Raw genomic sequence first — 24,089 nt, 5'->3', positions numbered from 1 at the left:
TTAAGGTCTAGGAGACTGGATAATGCCGGAGAGTTTATATCGATAGATTCGATAAAGTATTGCATGTCATTTTGAGTTTATAATTGAACATTGAATTCCCATTATTCACCCCAAATAGCCTCGCCTAGTGATCATAAAGCGTAATTTAAATAATCATTCGAATTTTGGTAAACGTACCAAGTTTTCGGTTTCTGCCTAAGTCTATGCAATCTTTGTACGCAGTTATGTTGGTCCTCCTTGAGGCCCATTGCCACCCAACCTATATGACGTTATAGTTGGTTACTGGGTACGAACCTGAGGATTTTCATGTTTACGCATTTAGGTGTGCATTCTATGTGCTAAGTTGCGCCACCGCAACATACCACCATGGGTCCTTAAAGAATGATGTGTATCTTTTGTTGATCATGATTCTCCTTCACACTAGCTATCTTCTAGCCCTTGCATGCGATCTCTTTACCGCTCATTTGCGGGTTGTCACTTTAATGAGACAGTCTTCCCGCTATTAAGGGGAGATAAGAACATCAACGTTCCTGGAAAATGGCGCGAATTTGCGTAGACATTGCCCACTATGTCTCATCTCGATCCCCATACCACACAAGTGTGATACGCAAGTGTGATGACTTCTAGATTTCAGAATGTTGCTCCAGACACATTCCTCTGATCTAGCTAAAGTGACGAGATCATATACCAGTTGCAAACATGCCTGCAAGGATAGACGTACTTAACGGACGTCGAGTCAACATCCCTGGAGGGTGTGCCACCCTTGTTGGACGGTTTGGACACCCCTGTTGGACGATCCAATACACCGACGGATAGCCAATCAATTTGTCTTGGCTTGGAGCACGACAGATCACTCGGTTCGTAAGATTCACTTCCTTGGAAGAGGAAGACACGGCACAACAATGAATCTAAACTTGATCACTGTCTCAAATCATTTCCATCTCATGAGATTAATCTGGATTACTCTCAAGACTTGAAGTTCTTGGTCCAATATACTAGTTTGGATGAGAAAATGGAATTGAAATGAGATTACCATCGATGATGTTTTCACTTATATAGTAGCTATCGACATAAATGAAAAGCAATGATATCAAACTGTGTTCCGTTGATTAAGTGACAACGTAGAACTGATTAGACAATTAAAGTTACAATCCAGGTCAAATTCCTTACCAAAGTGTGTTTTGGACCTGTCGTTCTTACACTGCCTAATGTAACCATGTTGTGTTACAAGTGGGAAAGGAAGCGTTATGGCGCAAGGTTTCTCTCAAATGTTCTGTGATTGATAGCAGCATTATGAAATGTGGTTAGTGTTTTCTCCATGGGGATATAGATACAGAGATTTACATGTAAGTTCCTGAAGAATTACATGAACCAGTTCAAATTGTTCTAAGCCACGGAACACCCTCTTACCTCATTTTGAGGTGTTCACTTATGGATTGAAAAATCCGACGGATGTGGTATACCCGTCTACGTGATTATTTGATCAGTCAGGGATGAGTTATGCCCTTGCATGTTAAACTATGAAGTTTTATTCCGAATTGCTAGAGTTACAGTTTATGTCGTTAAACATAAATCTCACTAAGACTCTGGAAGAGCTTGAGAAAACTGACTCTCACCTGAAGATGGAATTTGAGATGAAGGATCTTGGGAAACTCAATTATGCCTTGACATAAAGTTAAAGCATTGTTCTGACGGTATTTTGGTCTACCAGTTGAACTACACCCTGAATGTGTCACCTTTGAGTATACCTTTGATCGTCCATATGTTATATGCAAATAAGACCCTTGAAGAGGTTATGGAATCCGAAATTCCATATCTAAGTTCAACTTTGCGCTTCATTGTACTTAGCTCATTGTATTTAGACAGGACATCTCCTTTGCTGCTTATCTTGGTAAAAATGCAGCACCACGCCTACAAGCAACCACTGAATTGGTATTAAAGACGTACCATGAAGGTACTACATAGGCAAATCCCGATGCATCTCAAGCAGATCCAACCCCCCTGATCCTCGGAATGATGTTTGCCTTGTTTTTTATGATGACGCTAATTACTTATCAAACCCGCACAAGACAAAATCCCTAAATGGTTATGTTTTTACTATTAGGGATATCGCAATATCTTAGAAGTTCATGATATGACCTTAGTTGTGAAATCTTCGAATCGTTCCAAGACTCACCTCACTTCACTACGCCACAAGTGAGACATGGTTAGGAGTTCTTGTTGAGCATATTCGAAGTACTTGATGTGTTTTCATCTATCGTTGAGTCCCGACAACGATCCATGAAGATTTTGCCGCATGTATCCACCTGACCAAGCCATGATACATCAACAAAGTCAACTCAGTAAAGCATCAGGAGATTGAAGTCATGCAAGCTGATCCCAGACAACCTTGTTGACCTCTACACGACGTCACTGCCGAAGTCAACCTTCCAGAAGCTTGTCCGTGGAATTGGTATGCCTAACTATTCATATGCAAATGCTTGTAGTTCTCATTTGGAAGTTATGTCAAACTTAAGAGGAGTATCCAGAAGTATACTCACTTGATCTTAATGTAATTTTTTTCCCTACGATTAGGGGCATTTTTCCTACTGAGTTTTTGCTACCTAACTAGGTTTTAACGAGGCACCCATCCTGGGCTGATCATACGCTTGTGAGCTCTTCTACTTGCGTCTAAAAGACGTATAGTTTTGACTTAATGCAACTTCTCACGTTTCTCCTTAGACTATGGGTTTTTCCCCATCTTGGGTTTTACCATAGCAAGGTTTTGTGAGTTTTATTTTTTTATGCATTCTTCCGTTGATTTGAGACTCGCATTCGCTCATTGTGCCAACAATTTCATCAACTGTACTTGCTTCATTACTGAAGACCTGATGCGCCATTTACTTGAGTATTTACACACTCAAGGGGGAGTGTTGCCATCTTATTAGAATAGGAATATGATTGTGTAAATCCTAGTAGATATGGGAATGTATCTTATATTCCTATTAAGACTAGATTACCTATTAAATGTTGTAATCCTAAAGAGTAAGGAATTAACCTTTCCTACTACTATAAATAAAGGCACAATGGGGTGGAATAACACACCCACAATTACACATCTCTCTCATCTCTCTCTATATGCCGCAACCTCTCTCTCCATATAGCCTCCATAATTGTTTAGTAAATTATGCCTACAACAAATTCAACATTAAAAAAAATTAAAAAATTAAAAAATTAAGAGAAAAAGGATAGAAAACCCTAAACCCTCCTAGCTCCACGACCCACAGTTTTTCCTCCCGTCGTCCCACCATCGCCACCTTCATCCCTAAACCCTCCCCAGCTCCTTCAGTGCCTTTTCCTCATTTTTTTCCTTCTAAAGATTGGCCAAATCGGACTCGTCGTACTCCTTCTTCTCGGCCTCGGGTGCCTCCAAGGGCTTTGCTATTCCACCTTGCTTGGAAGACATGGCTGCGATCTAAGGCAAAAGGCTTGCTCGATTGGTAGACGCAGCAGTCCTAGTTTAGAAGTTTTAAATTTATTTTTTTTATGTTTAATTAATTAATTTACTTTTAATATTTTCTTGTTCTAATATATTTCTTTATTATTAATTAATTAGTTACAAGGGTAAAGTTGTCAATTTATTAGCAGAATATTGACTGAATGGGTTATGTGAAAGTGAATTAAAACGTGAGGGGGTGTTAGTGTAATGTCTCATACTTGAGGAGATTTTATGCAAACTCGATAAACTTCAGGGGGTGTTAGTGTAATTAACCTGTGAATGGATGAGTGTGACAAATATCACTCTCCTAAATATATATTCATCAATAATTAAAATAAACTGTAAACCCTTGTATTTTTTTAGTAAATAAAAAACTGTAAATCTGAAAAGGTTGACTGTATTATTAGTAAAGGGTCACACTCGATCATCCAATCATGCATTTAGATTTTGAGCAATCATCCACTAGGTTTTGAGCAACCTTCCATTATCGCAGCTTGTTGGCCACTTCAACCTGTTCATTGCACACTGGTAGGAAGTATATATCTCTCATTAAACTACAGGAAAAAAATACCAGATCAAGATTCAAGATGACATAATATACATATTTTTTAATTTGTAGATCAAGATTATATTTTAAAAATGATTTATAAAAAGGGAGAGACAGGTCACTATACTCCAAAAAAAAGCCACATGGTGCCTCATTAGAATTAAAAAAATTAATTCTATAATTAATACAAAATCGAATCGCCTTTTTCTTTTCTTCATCTTAATCTGACATGGAATCACATTTCAAGATGAATAATGGTGTATGACACTCAAATTATACATAATCACAATGTAACTTTACTAAATTGGGATTATTGTGCATGGTAGCATGGGCATTTCAGGCAAATGACATGCCCTTGTATACTTTATAGTTTTTAGTATTCTGTAGTTTCTACGACCAACTCTCCCCCGCATGCACTCGTGGGTTGGAATTTGAATATTCCAAATCAAAGAGCTTTTGGCATTTGAGAAGAAAAGATAATTAAGATATTTGTTTAGTTAATTTGCTATATTTTGAAAATAAAGAAAAAATATTGGTGTGTTTTTTTTCATGGAATTTGATCGCTCGTCAAATTATCTGATATATTATGTCATAGACTAAAATTACTGCTTTAAATCACATAGATGTCAAATTATATGATATATTACGTTACTGGTTAGGTAAATTGATAATATGATAACGTAATTAACACAATAACTTTTTCCTAGGACAATTTGTTAGTTTTTGGATTCTCATTAAAGATTGAAGCAGATAAAATAGGTGGGGGATGACAAAGAAAATGATGGATGGGGAAAGAGGTCTAGGTGCTTTCTAGTGAAAGCCATTTGGAGAAAATGAGGTTGCTTCTGGTAATGGGAGAAGAAGAAGCCAAGACGGATGTCAAGTGTATATATGGACCTAATTAAACACGTCTGTTTGAACACTACTTTATTGAACGAATAAGGGAGCTGGTCAATGCTTGATTGTGACTTTTGAAGTCTTTGGCATTTATTTTTCTAAATAATCCTTCAAACTATAGAATTATGAGAGACCAAAATCCGTTTGCTTATTAGTTCAAAGTCTTCAAGTTAGACATCGATTTAGCCAAAATGCCCATCTTTTCTCTGATATTATATATACATGATAACCATCACAAAGTGGTTTAGTAATTTAAAATGAATTTTAAACCTATATTTCACATGGTACGTCTTGGGTTCAATTCCTAGCATGTGTGGATCACACGATGGTGGCCAGTGAGAGGCTAAAATGCTTCTATGAGTTATCCCAGCCCTCAAAAAAATGGATTGCCATGACGAAACCATCAGTTGATTCCTTTTTTTTTTTTTTTAAATATACATACATCATGTATGCACAATATATATATATATATATATATATTTTTTTTTTTTTGAAAAAAGTATGATATTCATTAAGATGACAAAGATACGTACAAAAAGAAAGAAAGGGTGCATAAGTAGGTCTCGATAAAAATATTGCCAGAACTTTCAAACTGATCGAAATAAAAAAGAGTGTTTCGCACAAGAAATATCCTCAATATTTTATTTGTCATAAAATATTAGGGTTTTGGCTCCCACAGTCCTGCCTTTTATAGTAGTCACCATGAGTCTATGACACAGCTTCTTTTTTATGCAGGATCAGAATGATTAATTATGGAATTAATTATTAATACTAATTTTTATAATATTCTCAACTAGATGACCTTAACTTTTCACCTCCCAATTCCAATTAGGTAGAACCAAAAATTTCCTTGTTAAGGCATATATACCTAGCATGCATATGCAAGCACATATAGTAAAGAAATTATAACGTTGTGGTGGGAACTTTTGTCAGGGTTTCTGAATTAAAAAGGAGAAAAAGAAGATTCTTCAAAGTACTTAAAAATTATTTAGGTGGAAAAACAGATATTTAATGATGGTTTTGCAGCAAAAAATTAAAAGGAATAAAAAACATAAAAAGAAAATTTAAGCTTATGAGTCTTTTTAAAAAATAATAGTGATTAACAACAAAAACTACACTTGTTTTGGTGATGAGAGGGACATGACTTTCAAAATAGAAGCATCACATATGCTCCCTTGACATTTATGAAATCTTAGGAAACTACTAGTTCCTGTGACTTCCCCCTACAAGGGAAAAAATTAGGGTGTTTATGAGGCAATTAGGCATGTTCCTTTTGGGATATCTACTAAAATTGAAACAATATGAACACGATTAACACATAAATCGAGAAAAATAGATCTTTTTCTTCTTCTTATTTTAGCCTAAAAATTAAACAAAATTAGTCTTCTGGTTTAGTTATACAGAAGATTGGTGCTAGACATGGCAAGGCAAATTGCAAAATGGATTCTCTTTTGGAGTGCTGAGTTTTGATTATTTGCTTCCTTTGACACATTAATTGGTACAAACAGAGTCTTTCAAAGACCCTTGAATGAAATTGGAATTCTTGTTATATGGTCCCAATCTTCTTTTCACCTTTAGCTACCTTTCATAGTCCTAAATGTGTACATATTATGCTATATGTGCTATCTTTGAGATGCCAAGTACCAACCCAGCTCATATGTTTGTTTTATTTTATTTTATTTTTTCACTTTTTCTTTCCCATCGCTTTTACCTCTTCGAGGCAATGCTCTTTGATTTTTGGTTGCACATTTGATTGTACTTGAGGTATTTGGTTCACTCGTTTCACACACTCATTCAATCATCCAATCAAGATTCTAAACAACGCTATGTTTTAATCCGACAGCGGATTTAAGTATATACATATACAATATTATTTAAATATAAGTAAATTTATATGTATCATATTTATACTATTTAAAGATAAAATAAAATTTATATTTGTTGTTTATGTTAAGATAATTTTAGTATAAAAAGTCTCATTTTATTGCTATTTATTTTTGAAATTATTTCATTGAAGTATATTGTAATCTGTATATATATACACTTTCAAAACAATAAAAAGCAGGGGCAAAGAGTAAACTAAAAAAAAAATGAAAAAAAAAACGTAACAAAAAAGTCAAACACATGGGAAAAAAAAATAAAAGAAAGAAGAAAAGAAAAGGTGGAACACCCCGTTTCATTTAAATGGATAACTAATACTATGTCAGGTTTTATGATTTTCAAAGTTTTACTTTCTCTTTCTTCCTCCTCCTCCCCCAGCGGCTGTTGTGCCTTGCCCACTTTTCCCTTCTCCCCAAGCAATTTCAGGCCGCCACCGCGAGAGCTTATGGATTTTCTTAGAACCACCTAGTTCATCTTTGATTTATTGACCGTTTTGCCCAAAATCGCCACATAATCCCACTGATCAGCGCCTAGGCCGATTTTCAGAGCACTGCCTCTAATTGATATGAAACGTCTAGTGTGTATTGTGCAAAAATGTTTAAGTACAAATTATTTTCGTTGCAGAATGTGAAGACTAGTTCAACCTTTTCACCGAACAACTTCTACTCACGAATTCTTATATCACATGATTGACACATGAACTTATATGTAAAATACCCGTTTCATAAAATGAGTATTGACAACTTTAGCTCACATGCAGCCATCCACTTCTCATGGCGCAGATCTCATTGTAACAGAAACTAACAACCCAATTTACCATGTTCAATGGGGAATGGATGGCCAATTTGGTATGATTCTCTTATGATTAGGCAAACAATGGTAATTCAATTACAATTTAAATTCACATAATTACACAATCAAATAATTGGTAAAAACGGGTAGTGAATTCTTGGGACACAGCCAGTTAAAGCCTATATTTGTAACTGAAATTTGAGTCCAACGAACATAAAAACTACATTAAACAAAATTATTAAGGTTTTGATTATAATTGTTTTCTTAATGAATTATTATTCCCATAACCACACGCACCAAAAAACACTAAGTCCACAAAAGTGAAGACCTTCATCCATCATGACCTAAATTGAAAAGAAAGGAAACCACCATGAAAACAACCAAGAAAATTACAAGGGTATTTCCACCGCGAGAAAATAAGGTGGCGGCAACAGGCGTCAAACTTTGAAACCAACACCCCCCAACCCCTGCAAATCTCGTTTTGTCCGCTCAGTCGACCTGGCTTTTGGTCCAAGTCTTTTAAGTCTTATGCCCCAAAAAATAGAATATTTTTAAGATCTTTCCCAAACCCTAATATTCAAATTTCAATTAAAATTTTTTTTTGGGTCAAATTTCAGGAATTTAATAATTTGAATTTCCAATTCTAGAAAGTCTCCCAACTAATTTGGTTGTTACGCCTTCACCAAAAGAAAATCTGGTTGTTGCACAATTTTAAACTATATTTAAAATTAAAGATATTGCCCTAAAATGTGCACCCAATTAAATAAGATAAATATTTTTATAAATTATTAATACACCGACGCTCAATGCCACCAATACATTCTCTCTCTCCTCTCTCATGAACACAAATACACTGTTCATTCACTCTCTCTCTCCCTCTCTGCTTTCTGTGTCTCTCTGGTGCAAGCCGACGACAAACTCCGCGCTGGCAAAGATTCCCTTCTCCCCCTCTCCTTTCTCCTTTTCCTTTTCTCTTATCTTCGGCCCCACAAACCCTAAGCTCGAAATTTTCCCGTGAAACAGACACTAACGCAACAGCTACCGGAATCCAATCCAATCCCTATCCCACCGTCATGTTTCAGCTGATCTCGCCTTGACCCAGTACCTATTTTCCCCCGGGGACTGATAAAGTTGCCTTCTTTTTCCGGCCGATGGGCTGCACGAGCTCCAAGCTCGACGATCTTCCGGCCGTCGCCTTATGCCGGGAGCGCTGCGGCTTCCTCGACGAGGCGATTCACCAGCGCTACGCCTTCGCCGAGGCCCACATCGCTTATATACACTCCCTCAGAGGAATCGGCCGCTCTCTCCATCTATTCATCGAACAGGAAGTGGGCAATTCATCCGGATCGCCGCCCTCCCCCCACCTCAACCTCCCGCCGGCCCGAAAAGGCCAGACTAAATCTTCGTCGCCGCGCCACTCTCACTCGAATTCAAATTCTGGGTCCCATCTCCAGTTTCACTCCGATTCCGACGACGATTCCGGCTCGCTCCACCACTCCGACCACTCGTCGCCGCTGCACGATACTCACCACGGCGGTCATATTGATTATATGGAGGGCGGCGTCCAGGAGGGTTTCAATTCGTACCCAGATGGGTTTATGCGCATGAATTACATGAAGAACAAAGCGACGCCTTCTGTGGTGCATCGGCAGAAACCCGTGAGCCCCGAAAAAGTGTATCAATTGGGTGAATCTTCTTCTTCTAATCCGTATTATGGATACCAAAACTCAAATTTTTATCCAGATGCTGTCTCTAATCCTTATTCCGATTACGGCGGTGGGTTTAACAATTACAACGGCGGGGGTGGTGGGTATAATTATGGTGGCGGGGGTGGTGGGTATACCAATTACGGTAATTCTTCTCCGCCGGTCCGTTACGGAGCACCGTCGCCACAGGCCTCAGCTTCGAGTTCGTCCAAGCCGGCTCCTCCGCCGCCGCCTTCACCGCCGAGAGCTTCAGCTTGGGATTTCTTAAACCCATTCGAGGCTTACGAAAAGTCCTACTCTGTTTACACTCCGAGTCGGGACTTAAAGGAGGTGAGAGACGAAGAGGGAATTCCGGAATTGGAAGACGAGGAGTACCAGCAGGAGGTAGTGAAGGAGGTGCAGAGGGACCACAAGCATGTGGTGGATGGCGGGAGGCATTCCAAGGCTATTCTGGACGATGAGGCAGCTGAAACGCAGCCCTCCTCCCTTTATCAAGCTCGGCCGAGCGTTGGGACCGATGGCGTTGGGGTAGAGTATGAAGTAAATGTTGTGGAGAAGAAGATTGTGGATGAGGAGGAGAGGCGCGAGGACCGTGGCAATGGCGGAGATGCAGCTAAAGCTCGACCGGGGTCTCGAGATGCTTTTGAAGTTGCTCGAGAGATTGAGGTCCAGTTTCAGAGAGCTTCGGAGTCGGGGAACGAAATTGCCAAGATGCTCGAGGTGGGAAAGCTTCCGCATAATCGAAAACATGGTGGGTATGGGATTATACACCTTTTAATAGATTGATTTTTAAAAATTTGCTTGCTTGAATTTTGATCTATCCGGGAAGTTTTAACTATTATGCTTTTGATGTGTAGTAGTTTTAGTTCCCTAAAGTGGAAAGTTTACAGATCGGGGCTTTATTTTTAATTTATGTTGAATTTGAACTGTATCAGCAGATATTTGACTTTTGTTGTGTGGGTCTTTGTGATCAGTTTCTTCCAAGATGATGTCTTTGGTCTCTTCGCAACCTTCTACTAGCGCCGAGCCATCGACCTCAGCTGGAGTGGCTGCTCCTGCGCAATTGGGGTTCGATGAAGAATTGATGTTGAGGTCCAAAAATCTCTCTTCCACCTTACACAAGCTATATCTTTGGGAGAAGAAACTCTACAATGAAGTAAAGGTATGTTGTTTCCTCCTTTCCCATTACTGGTTACATGTTTATATGGTCATCTTATATACTTTTGAACTTAATGAGTATGAGCCATCAGGGTTTCTTGAACAATTCAAACTTTTCTAATTATGCTTCACCAGACAATTGACTCATGACCCTTTGTTGTTCGAAAGCATTGTCGGTTTACAATTTCTTTTGTTTTCCTTATTCATAATTAAGTCTCGTCTTTTGTTTGCTTAAATGTGAATTTCAAATTGAGTTTCTTAATTTTTACATCTCTATATGAGGAACAATTTTCTTTTAGGTCCGACCAGAGCATATTGGCCCTCTGAAGGACTGAAGGGCCTCTTTGTTGGTATTTTGGTGTTCTCTCAAACATAGATCATGATTTGCCCACCAAAACTAGGCTACTCTCCGTCTAACAATATCTGAATAAATTATGGCAAAGTTCTCTTTTGTATTCAAGCATTAACCCCTAATTGAGTTTGAATAGGTCTTTTGCTGATATACTCTTCCCTTGCTTATGATTTAAACCACAAGGCAAACTCAACATTTCTTCAAATTTCTGTCCATGTAAGTTGTGACCCTATAACGAGTTTTCATGCTTATAATTTTTCAGACTGAGGAAAAGATGCGGGTGATCCATGACAGGAAGGTTCGTAAGTTGAAGCATTTAGATGAAAGGGGCGCAGAAGCTCATAAAGTTGATAAAACTCGAACTTTAATAAGGAGTCTGTCCACAAAAATCAAAATTGCAATTCAAGTGGTAGACAAGTTATCTGTGACTATAAATAAGATCAGGGATGAAGAATTATGGCCGCAACTAAATGAATTGATTCAGGGGTATGTCCATCTTCCAATTTCTGTGGCACTTTGTATGTTTCACGTTCCTTAATGAGGGGTGAAGTCATAGTTAATCTTACCTATATCATGATGTTATAGGTTTTGTCATATCTGAATATATTTTCTGGACCTTCTAATTGCTAGTCCTTGATATTTGACAAATTAATTTATCCATTGAATAATTAGCTCCGTGTGGCACAAGTGGTGAGGGGGTGGGGAAAAGGGTTAGAACTGTAATAGATTAAGGGAATTGGTCAGGTCCATTGGTACTTGTATTTTATTTTTGTGCTAAGACTTATTCAAGACGAAGAATGGAATTTTAAGAATTAGGCTTGGTTTGAGAATAGAAGAATTCAAGCTAGAAAGAGATGCAGAAGCAAACATTAGAAGAGTGAAAAATCTTAATCAGAGTTTCTTTATGATTTTTGTAATTTGATGGTTTTATCCACATTGAGAACTGCATGTTACAAGAAGAAGAAGAAGAAGAAGAAGAACAACAACAAAGCCTAATCCCACTGAGTGGGGTCAGCTGTATGAATCCTAGAATGCCACTGTGCTTGGTTTTGTGCTAAGTCTTCCGTTAGCCTTCCTAGGTCTTCCTCTACCCCTTTTGCCCTGAGCGAGAACCGCATGTATGGCTTCCGAAAACCCTTGTGACCTCAAAATTATGAAATAGCTCTTTAAGTCTCATACTATCTCCTGGTGTCTTGAACAATACCTGCCTATATAAGGTTCTTAATAAGCCTCCAGTAATCCATGAATCTCATTTTGGCAATAGGAAAGATTGGCTATTTACGCAAAGATTGCTTTGTTGGAAATTGTATACTTTATGGATAATATTCATGTCACATGTCTAATTCTTTTATTTTCTCACACTTCAGGTTAACCAGGATGTGGAAATGTATGCTCGAATGTCATAGTAGCCAGTGCCAAGTGATTAGAGAAGCCAGAGGTTTAGGTCCTATCAGATCTGGAAAAATGCTTAATGATGCTCATCTTGCTGCCACATTGCAGCTTGAACATGAGCTTATTAATTGGACTTTCAGATTCTCTACTTGGATTAGTGCGCAGAAGGGATATGTGCGAGCTTTGAACAAGTGGCTTTTAAAATGTCTTCTGTATGAACCAGAAGAAACAGCGGACGGAATAGTTCCCTTTTCACCTGGTAGGATAGGTGCACCCCCAATTTTCGTAATATGTAACCAGTGGTCACAGGCTTTGGAGAATGTATCAGAAAGGGAGGTGGTTGAGTCGATGCGTATTTTCACCATGAGTGTGCTTCAAACTTGGGAACAAGATAAGCTTGAAATGCGCCAGAGGATGGTGGCACAGAAGGATCTAGAGAAACAAGTTAAGAACTTGGATAGAAAAGACCAAAAAATACAGAAGGAAATTCAGGCATTAGACAAGAAAATTATGCTAGCGTCAGGGGACGGTGACGGTCTCTCGGTTGCTGGACAGATTGTATATCAGAGTGACACTAGAAATATTACTTTACAGGCTAGTCTGCAACGCATTTTTGAGGCGATGGAAAGGTTCACTGATTGCTCTACAAAAGTGTATGAGGAGCTTTTGCAACGTAATGAAGAAGAAAGGCTTGCTAGAGCGGATGAGAGAGCTTCGTAGGGCTCTGCGGTTAAATGGAGTTATGACCATCCCTTTTCAGCCATCTAGGTGAAGGATTTGGAAGCTCAAGATCTTTGAGAAAATTGCATTCCTTGGAGAAAGCTTTTCCTCCACTCTTCGCCTGTAATAGCTCAGTAAGCCATACTTGTGGGCCTGTGGCTTTACATCGACGGTGCAAGATATTTATCTGGGTTGACTATACAGTTTTAATTTAATGAGACAGCCAGCACAGTTGATTCACAACTTACACAAGCTAAGACGAAGGGCAAGCCCGAGGTAAGTTATCGCCGATTATAAATCAGCTTGGTCCACTGCCCAACAGCAGAAATGATTCTAACGCCGGTTCTGGCCGAAGTATTCGCTGAAGTGATGGTTGCTTGTGCCATCAATCGCGTTATGAGTGATTCCCTCTGCCTATGAATCAGCCAAGTCTACTTTCCGCGGAGGTTGGGCTCATTTCTTGACATAAAGTTTGCAATTTGCAGCGTAGGAGCGACATGGAAACAAGGGCTGGAGCTGCTTCCGCAAATCAAAAGTGCGAATTTTGCACAACTGGGGGCCAAAATAATTCAAGTGCGCAGATTTCCTTTTTGGTTTTGTGATGGCGATGAGCTTCGGCGTAGTAGTTGTCACATCTTGGCCCGGACCCTCACCATATTCCGGGCTCGACTCCGTCGTACTACGATATTGTCTGCTTTAGGTCCCTACCATGTCACGGTTTTGTTTCTAGGAACTCACACAAGAGCTCCCAAAAGGCTTAGGTAGAAATGAGAATATACATATAAGGCTTACATGATCCACTTCCCCGAGCAATGTAGGATGTAACAGTAGTAATCTCCGTATGGGCTGCTTTGAGCGACGCAAGTCCTGTATGTGCCCAGAAAATAATTTAGATAAATTTGTATAAATAATGCATTTTCATTTCTCCTCTTTCTTTTACAGCATTTCGTTTATATCAATTATTGTACATACAACCTTTGGCAAAATTCAAAGTGACAGCAACATTTAATAAGAAAACGAACCGGGTTAATTATTTTTTTGCATTCGGCCGGTGTTCGTCGAGCGCGATTGGATGTTGATGCTATGTGTAATCAGTGATTACCAAGTGTGAAATGCAACTTTGTAAAGCAAAAGTGGGTTTTGGTTTTGGACATTTTTGGATGTGATTGGGCCATTTTTCTTGACGTATGCTTCCCCAGCAGCCACACTAGCGTAATTTCGCAGAAAACTGAGATTATTTGGAAGTGATTACATTAATTAAAGATTAAGATTGATGGAAAATCCCAAGATGTAATGCAAAATCTCACTTAATTAAACAGGTTCTTGCTAATCTTTGAATGGGACTGCATTAACAAGGCTTATGATCCGTTTCCATCCAATACGACTTGACATTGTCCCAAAAGTCGTATGGACTATTCTATGATCCTCACAACACAGGCAGCCATCTTGGGTTTGCCCTTGACATTTTTCCGTTAATTAATTTTGGTTGTTGATGCATGAGGAATTTTCATGTGCATGTAGATTGTTCTTGACGACATGCATTAATGGTAAATAAGTCTACACGCGCATGATCTATCATTGTCATTTTGCATTTGTTTTGTAATAAGTCTATTATGACCACGTGTCAGAACTCAGAATCAATCTATATGCGTCATAATTGACTTTAACATTGTCTTTTTTTTCTAAGACAAGAAACGATAGAGATTTTTATTAACCAAAGAGAATCATTACAACGGTGCCACATACATGTGTTTTCTCCAGTGACCAATACATTGATTTGGAAATAATTTGCTTAAATAAACGTAATCAGTAATCCCCTACACGGCTATCACAAACAACAAACACAAGACCGCCACCAATACAAAAAGTGATAGCTGCAAAAGAATTATACGAGGCACACAAAAGTCATCGTCACCAAGCGAAGCAAAACCACATCAAGTCATCGTTGATAGGCGATGCCACATCACTCACTAGGAGAGACAATAATTGCCAAAAGCGGTACAAACTACAAAACTACTGTTAAGAACTCCGTTAACATTGACCTTTTGAGTTTATTTTGTAATAAAATTTCTTAAGTCAAACATAAGCACGACAATCGTCCGACGTTAAAAAATTAGACCACATGCATCCCAAATTACCATATAAATAAAATGGGTTTTCCCAACACTCCCTCGTACAACTAGAAAATGACAATAAAAGCTTGTGATTAACATGATTAATTAGCAATTTTTAATAGCTCTTCGATTGCCTAAACTTATTCTCTTTTTGCTAGTGGAAGCAAAAGCAATGGAGGAACCAACAACTACCACTCCCAACCAGTCCTCTCTCAATTTCACCAGGTGTGTTGAAAATCTCTTTTTACTTGTTTGTTCTTTTCTCCTTTGGCAACTGTGTAGGATCTGAAGATAGAGATGATTTTTGGTACAAAACTTTGCTGGTAGTATTGAGTTTCACCCAATGATTTCAATTTTTTCTTTTTTTTTGGTAAATTCAAATTTTATTGAGAGAGAGAGAGAGAACAGAAGAATGAAAAAACTAGCAGTTCAAAGGGAACTGCAAACAACTACAACATGAGCCGAGGAAACCCCGAGGAAACCCCTCAAAAGAACAATAAGCTAGCTTCAAGGAAGATCATTTTTTTTCTAGGAAAACTAATAAAAATGGTTTGAAAATTTTGAGTTTTAACGATAAAGACAAAATAAAGGGTAAAATGAATAATATCATGATTGACTTTTTAGTGTAAAAATGTGATTTTTCGTTAAAGTTTTTTTTTTTTTTTTTTTTTTTTTTTTTTTTCAAACTATAGATTTTGTTAGTTATTGGGAGAAGGCTTTTGGTCCATAGGAATCAATTACTTCTAATAAAACTAATTGGCTCATTGCCATTACTTCTAATTGGAGGTTCTATCCTATATAAAATTAATTGGTAATGTGAAAAATAATGTGAAAAATAATCAAAATTGACATTTTTCTCATTGTAGTTAACTGACTCGATGAAAATTGCAATGTAAATGTCACTTTTACATCTTAAATTTACATATCTTTGTTAAAAATACTCTTAGAGAAAGAGATTCGAACATCAATACAAAACGCGATCACACTGCTCTGACTAACAGAATATACAAATATAGAATGCCACTACTAAACAAAACAATTATAGCCGAATGATGCCTACATTGAATCAAACTGTTAAACACATAAAGTGGCATATCATGATTTGTCTCCACAAAGCAATATTGGAGCTTTATGTGAAAGAATATATGATTTCAATTGGATATTACACTTAATACACATCTATATATATTCCCCTTGTTTGGTCAAATATATATATGCCCTTTATTCAAAGGGGTACCAATATTTAAAAAAATGAAGATTAATTGTGGAGTTCATTCATATCGAACGTTAAATATTCAAATTATTTATTTTTTAAGTTGCACTTCATAGATCATTCTTGTAAATTATTAGCTAAATCGAAAATGTTTGAGTTATATAATTGAGTTCAAAAAAATTGACGAATACAATATTCTATGAAATATTGAAATTTCATTTTGATAATTAAATGAGTAAATGGTTTCGAATTGAATTGACATTTTTGTAAAAATGACCTATGAATGGAGACTCAAAAAATAGACGGTTTGAATCATTGAAATTGATGTGTTGTGGATTCCACAATTAGTCATTTTTTATTTTATTTTATTTTTATAAATGAAATCCCTGTTAACAACCGAACAAGTTGTGGTATACATCTATCAATAATGATGAAGTACTATAAGGAAAAGCAAAAGAAGAAAAAGCAATAGAGGACAACTGAAGTACTGCAAAAAATCAGTTGCCTTTTCTTATATAAATCAATTTGTAGGTCAATTATGTTGCAAAATTAACAGGCCATGAGATTCTCTGTTTGTTCTAAACACTTTTATAATTTGAGAAAACAAAATAAGAGGAGTTTTTGCTTGATTCTGCAATTTGCCCTTAACTGTCTCTATTATTTATTTTGTGGTCAACTATTCCAGGAAATTTGGTATTTGTTTAAACATGTTTTCTTCTGTTTTTCCTTTGTAGTAATATATGATTATAAACTACCCCAGTTGGGGATAGTTTAAATGATGGCATCAAATTATAAATCTAATTTAAGAGGGGCAAATCTTATGGGGTTTAAGGAAAATTATAAATAAATTACATAAAATATTAACACAAATTACAAAGATTAATGTAATCTTGCAATCCTAATACGGTTTCTCATTTTGAATGATATAGGTTATTGTAAAATTGATAAGTAAGATTATAAGAAAATTGCAATAGATCCCAATAAAACTTCATAATCAAACCTTGTTTAATCAAAATTTTAGTATTAATACGGAAAAAATGAAAGTAAAAAGATGCTCAAATTGCATTTCTTTTTGAAAATTCAAAAAAAAAAAATATACTACTGAAAGTGATAATTAGAAATTTGAAACTTATTTCATAAAGGATCAGTATTCGAATCATAGGAAAGGGATCATCTCCGGATCCATTCCACCTAATCCTCCTCATCAAACAATTCGGGCTCTTGAAATTGATCAAACGGCTAAAAACACGGGCTAACTCTAAAAGTTATAATAAGATTACCCGTTGGATCAATTTTCAAAAACCCAGATTGTTTGATGAAGATGATTAGGTGAATCCCTTTCCCGAATCATAAATATTGATGCGGAAAGGTGTTGCCCTCCTATGTTTTGTTGAAAGAGAAAATCTAATAAAACTTTCTGTTTTTTTTGACAAAAAAAAAAAAAACTTTCTGTTTTTGGAGATTTGAAAAAAACATATTACCAAAGGAGATTAGTGACAATTACGGATGGGAAAACGTAAAACTATTACTAAAAACTTGCATAATATCTCATCAAAACTTCATAAAAACAAGATTAATGTTGTTAGAATGTTTACATTGACGTAGAAGGGTGCGTGTTGCGTCCATATCATTTTCTTCGCACAAGGAAATCCAATAAAGCTATATCTTTTTAGGGAAAATTTAAAAAATCAAATTACCAATAAACAAAAAAAAAAGTGGGAGTTCATAGATTTGATGCTTTGAGCTGGTGAGTCTACTTAACTGTGATCACGGGTAAAACGGAACTCTTCATAGCCTTTTTAGACTCAAAAGGGATGAATAACTATGATTTACCACCAATTATCCTAATTTCAAAAAAATGAAAAAAAAAAAAAACCAAAAGTGATTAGTGAAAATAATGGAAGAGTAGTAACTAATTAAACTGTAGCAACTAGAAAATGTTTTAATTACCATAACCTCTAACATTAAACCGCCAGGAAACTCTTTCTCTCTCTCTCCCCTCTCAACCCACTAGGCACTCCAAAGCAGAGGCAGCAAGGAGCCAGCTCATGGTTTTCCTCTAAAAGGCTTCCATCTTTCCAACTCCGAGAAGCTCAAAATCTCACTGAAATTCAAACCCCCACAGAAAACCAAGTCATGGGTTGCTGTGAATCCAAAGTTTCAGAGAAACAACCACCAGAGAAAATTCAAACCCAGCAACTAGCTCACAACAGCAGGAACCCGACCCACCACCCGAATCCCACCTCAGGATCCGACCCGGAAACCGGCGGAGCCCCACCCTTCTCCGAATTCTCCTTCGCCGACCTCAAAGCCGCCACCAACAACTTCAGCTCTGACTACATAGTCTCTGAGAGCGGCGAGAAGGCCCCAAATCTTGTTTACAAGGGTCGGCTGCAGAACCGCCGTTGGATCGCCGTCAAGAAGTTCACCAAGATGGCGTGGCCTGATCCCAAGCAGTTTGCGGTGAGCTTTTTTTTATTTTTTATTTTTTATTTTTTGTGCTTTTGCTTCATTGGGTTTTTGAGTTTTTGGTATTTTTGGGGGGTTTTCAATCGTTTTTTGAATTCAACCTGTGAAATTATTTGTGGGTTTTGGTTCTGCAGGAGGAAGCTTGGGGTGTTGGGAAGCTGCGGCATCGGCGGCTTGCGAATTTGATTGGGTATTGCTGTGATGGGGATGAGAGGCTGCTAGTTGCCGAGTACATGCCTACTGATACTTTAGCTAAGCATTTGTTCCACTGTATGTCAACCAAAATCTATCATTTTTTTTTGCTTTTTCGTCTTTTGGCTTTAGCTGTTGCATCAAGAATGCTACTTTTTAGCTTAGCTTCTAAGATTTCTGAATGACCCTTTTGTGAAGTACCTCTAAATATATAGTTTTTAAACAATCAATGAAATGCAAGATGTCATTCACATTAGTTTTCTATGACATGAAACAGTTAGGCCATTAATCTTACCTGGTAGTATTGCTAATGCTATGATGTTTAACATTGCCCTTCATTTGGAGAAGTCGTGGCAAGGTGTGGTTTTTACTTTTTAGTATAGTTTTCTATCTAAAGTGGCTGTACTGTGCTTGTCTTCGTACTGCTAGTTTCTTAAGGTTTGCATAAGCAATCAATTCAACGTTTGAGTTTTGTTCCTCCAAATTGAGAACTAGTGGCTGAATTTGTCGAAGATTAATTTTTGGTCTCTGCTTTTCATACAGGGGAGAATCAAACCATTGAGTGGGCCATGCGTTTAAGAGTGGCTCTTTATATTGCTGAAGCTTTAGATTATTGTAGTACTGAGGGCCGTCCGTTATACCACGATTTGAATGCTTATAGGGTTCTCTTTGATGAGGTATTCCTTTTTCAGATCTGATCATCTTAGTTAAAAATATATGTATTTTCAATCATGTCCGTGTCCATTACTATTTAGGGTGATAATGTAGTATTTGGATGGACTTGTAGGATGGTGATCCTCGCCTTTCATGTTTTGGCTTGATGAGAAATAGTAGGGATGGGAAGAGTTACAGCACAAATCTCGCTTACACGCCGCCTGAATATTTAAGAAATGGTAATAACTTCTCTAGTCTAAATACTACCCATCTGTTTGATTATTTTTCTTGTTACTATATCTGAAGGACTTTTCCTGCTTGAGATGTGCTGACTTTACTGGTTGTTTATTTACAATGTAGGAAGAGTCACTCCAGAAAGTGTTGTTTATAGCTTTGGCACTGTCCTTCTAGATCTGCTAAGTGGGAAGCACATCCCTCCAAGTCATGTAAGTGGGGTGCTATATAATATGTCGGATGCACATTTTACAGTTAGTCTGTCCTACACCTTTATTGCTTATGCAAACTAGAGCCTTTAGTACTATAGTCATCTTGGAGTGTGTCAACTTGTAGTTGTCGCTTTTATATTAAACTTGATTGTTGGGATATGATATGCAGAAATATCTTTGTGTCTCTCCTGCATGTTGGATTTGAGCATCAGTTGTCTTTGTAACTTCCATATCTTATAGGAAACAAATAATCAGCAAACAAAGTCCCTCTTTATATAACGTGATTCCTTCTCCATATCATTTGCCCATCTTGATACTTGATGTTAGTCATAACGCAACACTACCTTCATTTTATCTCATTGCAAAACTGGTTCGATGGTTTTCCTAAATTTGCATAATTATAAATTTCAATTTATTTTTTGTTTCATTACATGAGAAGTGTTTTCTTCACTATCAACATGATGTCCAAATTATGAAGTTTAACAGTACTTCAATATGCTGGGTGTGTCCTCCGTCGTGCCGTTTGACTTGTTTACCAGTTTCTGTTATTATCTAGAGTTAACCATCATGTAAGATAATCATACTTCACAGTGTTTATATTGATGGAAAACATTGATAAGTATGTATATTTGTTTCGTAATTTATACGTCAGTTCTACTTAAGGTGTAGGATGACATGTTTAATGCTGGCCTTTTTTAGAACATACTCTAGTATTTAAATGATTTAAATTCATGCAAACAGGCTCTTGATATGATACGAGGGAAAAATATCATTCTGTTAATGGATTCACATTTGGAGGGGAAATTTTCTACAGAGGAAGCAACAGTAGTTGTTAATCTTGCTTCTCAATGTCTCCAATATGAACCTAGAGAGCGGCCTAATACGAAGGACCTTGTTGCAACACTTTCTCCACTGCAGACCAAACCTGATGTAAGAGGCTTTCCCGTATTGGATTATTAAATTGTCGAGTCCATGAACAAAGCTGTTATTCTTTTCTTAGTGCTTTGTTCGTGGTTTTGTACTTGTGACTTAGTATGTCCCTGGCACAAGCTGTTTATTGATGGCTTAGTGTGGCTGAGTCCAAAAGGAATCACTTTACACTATTTTTGAAGTAGTGGAGACCCATGGACTGGAAAATGATGCGTGCACAGGGCATATATGGATTGTAGCGGCATCCTTGCCATAGCCGATGCCTTTTTAACTTCAGGCATTCCCCTGTGGTGCATCCTCATATCCTTACATGGCCAAAACTTTGTTGATCTGATGATCTAATAAGGGATCATATATGATCTGTACTCAGTCGTGCTTGTAAGATGATAAAGGAGGACTACTTCACAAGAAGAATCTAATTACCAAGGTTTTGGATTGCAGGTTCCATCTTATGTGATGCTTGGGATTCCAAAGCATGAGGAAGCCCCTTCAACCCCACAACGTCCCCTATCTGCTATGGGTGACGCCTGCTCTCGGATGGACCTCACAGCAATCCATCAGATCTTGGTTATGACGCACTACAGAGATGATGAAGGAACCAATGAGGTAGTTAAGTGGTACTAGGGCATCATGCATATCCTTGTTCAATCAATTTATGCTAAGAGATCTTTTTTGAATTTGGATGGCTTCAGTTATCTTTCCAAGAGTGGACTCAACAGATGAGAGACATGTTGGAGGCAAGGAAGCGAGGGGATTATGCATTCCGGGACAAAGATTTTAAAGCTGCCATTGACTGTTACTCCCAGGTATAACTTTGTTGTTTGCACATGCGTGTGTATTTTTATTTTTAATCTTGTGGGCTGGAATTACGCCAATAAGTTGACAAAAATTTTTCCTCGGAACCTTTACACCTGTAAATTATGTCATAAGAGTGGAAAAGTTTCTGGCCCCAACTGTTAGTCTTATCATGTTTGCTTTTCTGATATAACCGTTTTGAATCAAATTACTGCTGCTGCAGTCTTTCGTACTCGCTGATTACCATAGCTGTTTGAGGCATTTTTGTTTTGTTTCAAATTTAGGATGGGCTCAGTGAGTTATAATCTTGAACTATGGCCTTGAGTAGTGATGCTCACTGAAGTCTTTCCTTTTGTGTTTTTTGGGCGCAGTTCATAGATGTTGGAACTATGGTGTCGCCAACCGTTTTTGCGCGACGCAGTTTATGCTACCTGTTAAATGAGCAACCAGATGCTGCCCTACGAGATGCAATGCAAGCGCAATGTGTTTATCCAGACTGGCCCACGGCCTTCTACATGCAATCAGTTGCTCTAGCCAAGCTAGACATGCACAAGGACGCTGCTGACATGTTAAACGAAGCAACTGCGCTAGAAGAAAAGAGGCAACGAGGAGGCCGGGGATCGTGAGGATCAACTCTGTGTAATAACTAATAAGTGACAATCCATTATTTACCATATTACCAATTGACAATTGTTGTTGAGGCTACCCATAATTTGTATAAAATCTGAGCTGGGAATCCAATTTGTCTTTACCATCGAGAATGTATGTACACAGAGCCGCCTTCTGTTGCACCAGTGAATGTTTGCCTCTCTCCCACGGCAAAATCTTTCCCGGGCAATTAGTTCCAGTGTGTCATTTTGTTGCTCGATGAATTAAATCCAAAAATTAAAAACTAATTTTCGTGTTTGTTTCTCCAGTGCTTCGAGGATGACGTGTTAGTGAAAACTCCAACGCACCCTTTTAAGTATATTTGTAAATGCCATTACCTAATGCTAGTGAGAGTCGCCAGTAACCTAACGGATGTTCAATTTTTAAAACGCTATGTATTTATTTGGAATTTTTTAAAGGGCGATACCAGTTCGGAATCAACTCCAAGGGAAGTAGGCAAGGGGGAGGCATTGGACAAGTCACAGTGGGCCTCAACTTGTGTTGGTTGAAGTTTACTAGTTTTCAGTTTAGTTGTTTGGTTTGGATTAAGTTTTACGTTTTTTCATTAGACCGATACACTCAATTATGTATGACTTTCGGTTATGTTAATAAATGTCCAATGATTTAGTCGTTGTTTGTTTGGTTGCCATTGTAAGTAGATTAGAACCCCAAAACCCGGAACTTTTCTAGGGTGTTACACTTTCAAGCACACATTTCTGTTGCTTCCACGCTTTCTACAAGTTAGGAATGCCCAAAAGACCGGCTGCTATTGTTGTGTTTTTGACGCAGATAAAAAGGAAACAAGGATTCAAACTCCTTGAAAGGGTGAGGATGTGTAGTCCCGCATCACAAAGTTAAAAAACTTTGTAAGAGCTCATAAGGATTTGGGCTGACTCCTTTATAGTTAATTGGTTTTAGGCTGTAACCTCAACTTTAAAAATTGACTCCTTCAACCTGTCTTAATATGTAGACCATGACCATGTCTCATTGTCATTATCTATGACGGATGTAGGGGACATGGGCGAAGCTACATGGGGACAAGGAGGGGCGGCCGCCCCTTTGATCGCCTGAAGTCGCCACTGAGAGTGAAGATTTCGCCCTTCTAGTCCTCTGAACTGTCGCGAGAAATCTGTTGTGCTACTTCACTGCTTCTGTGTTTTATGCTTTGCTACTTCTTTTGCATTTTATTTTTAAATACTCAGCCCAAAACTATGTTGTTTTGGTCCTGGAATAAAAAAAAAAAGCGTAGAACGGCGTCGTTAATGAGGGCTACACACAGTGACGGATCCAGGATTTTAATACTGGGTGGTCCCAATATAAATTGTGCAATCAGTTTTCGTTAAGTACTATTTATATTTAATTTTAAATTTTAAATTTTGAAATAATTTATGACCGCACAATATACGATGAATAGTTATGATCACGGGATCCCTAGGATTCTCAAGAAAAGGATCCGGCGATGATCCTTTTTCCATATAAATGCTCCAAAAAATATTAGATGAAAATAAATTTGAAAATTTAAACGATAAATTACAATTTTTCATTCATAATATGTGTACAAACAACATTACAAGCTATAAAGACTAAATTTGTCTATGACTGTTGTAAACATTCCTAGTTTAAGTATGATTGTGTAAATCCTAGATAAGATTTGATTCTAGTTATCCTTTCCTATTACAACTTGTATTACTTGGAGAAGAAGGAA

The 24,089-nt window shown here is 37.5% G+C and overlaps 2 protein-coding genes and 1 pseudogene across 2 annotated transcripts; 2 read left to right on the top strand and 1 right to left on the bottom strand.

The window, feature by feature from the left end:
- Window positions 1–1,109: 1,109 nt before the first annotated feature.
- LOC126584337 (uncharacterized) lies at window positions 1,110–3,485 on the bottom strand (annotated as a pseudogene).
- A 4,916-nt stretch (window positions 3,486–8,401) lies between these two features.
- Window positions 8,402–13,848, top strand: LOC126585546 (protein ALTERED PHOSPHATE STARVATION RESPONSE 1-like). The gene is made up of 4 exons (XM_050249980.1): window positions 8,402–10,052; window positions 10,276–10,463; window positions 11,074–11,297; window positions 12,179–13,848. The coding sequence occupies exons 1-4, from the start codon at window positions 8,747–8,749 to the stop codon at window positions 12,921–12,923; spliced, it is 2,463 nt and encodes an 820-aa protein (XP_050105937.1). The 5' UTR covers window positions 8,402–8,746; the 3' UTR covers window positions 12,924–13,848.
- A 4,375-nt stretch (window positions 13,849–18,223) lies between these two features.
- On the top strand, window positions 18,224–22,490 carry LOC126585547 (serine/threonine-protein kinase BSK1). The gene is made up of 9 exons (XM_050249981.1): window positions 18,224–18,713; window positions 18,854–18,989; window positions 19,455–19,588; window positions 19,699–19,804; window positions 19,926–20,011; window positions 20,753–20,941; window positions 21,383–21,547; window positions 21,634–21,747; window positions 22,108–22,490. The coding sequence occupies exons 1-9, from the start codon at window positions 18,387–18,389 to the stop codon at window positions 22,360–22,362; spliced, it is 1,512 nt and encodes a 503-aa protein (XP_050105938.1). The 5' UTR covers window positions 18,224–18,386; the 3' UTR covers window positions 22,363–22,490.
- The last annotated feature ends 1,599 nt before the right edge of the window (window positions 22,491–24,089 follow it).

Source organism: Malus sylvestris, chromosome 10 (assembly GCF_916048215.2).
Source record: "Malus sylvestris chromosome 10, drMalSylv7.2, whole genome shotgun sequence".
Classification (NCBI taxonomy): domain Eukaryota; kingdom Viridiplantae; phylum Streptophyta; class Magnoliopsida; order Rosales; family Rosaceae; genus Malus; species Malus sylvestris.
Note: the sequence above shows the minus strand (reverse complement) of the source record. Positions and strands in the feature narration are given on the sequence as shown.

Excerpts from the sequence above, each read along its gene's own strand:
- LOC126585546 (XM_050249980.1), top strand. The coding sequence starts at position 8,747 with ATGGGCTGCACGAGCTCCAAGCTCGACGATCTTCCGGCCGTCGCCTTA. Across the intron at positions 10,053-10,275 it reads TCCGCATAATCGAAAACATG|TTTCTTCCAAGATGATGTCT; the intron begins GTGGGTATGGGA and ends CTTTGTGATCAG. Across the intron at positions 10,464-11,073 it reads AACTCTACAATGAAGTAAAG|ACTGAGGAAAAGATGCGGGT; the intron begins GTATGTTGTTTC and ends ATAATTTTTCAG.
- LOC126585547 (XM_050249981.1), top strand. The coding sequence starts at position 18,387 with ATGGGTTGCTGTGAATCCAAAGTTTCAGAGAAACAACCACCAGAGAAA. Across the intron at positions 19,589-19,698 it reads ATAGGGTTCTCTTTGATGAG|GATGGTGATCCTCGCCTTTC; the intron begins GTATTCCTTTTT and ends ATGGACTTGTAG. Across the intron at positions 20,012-20,752 it reads AGCACATCCCTCCAAGTCAT|GCTCTTGATATGATACGAGG; the intron begins GTAAGTGGGGTG and ends TCATGCAAACAG.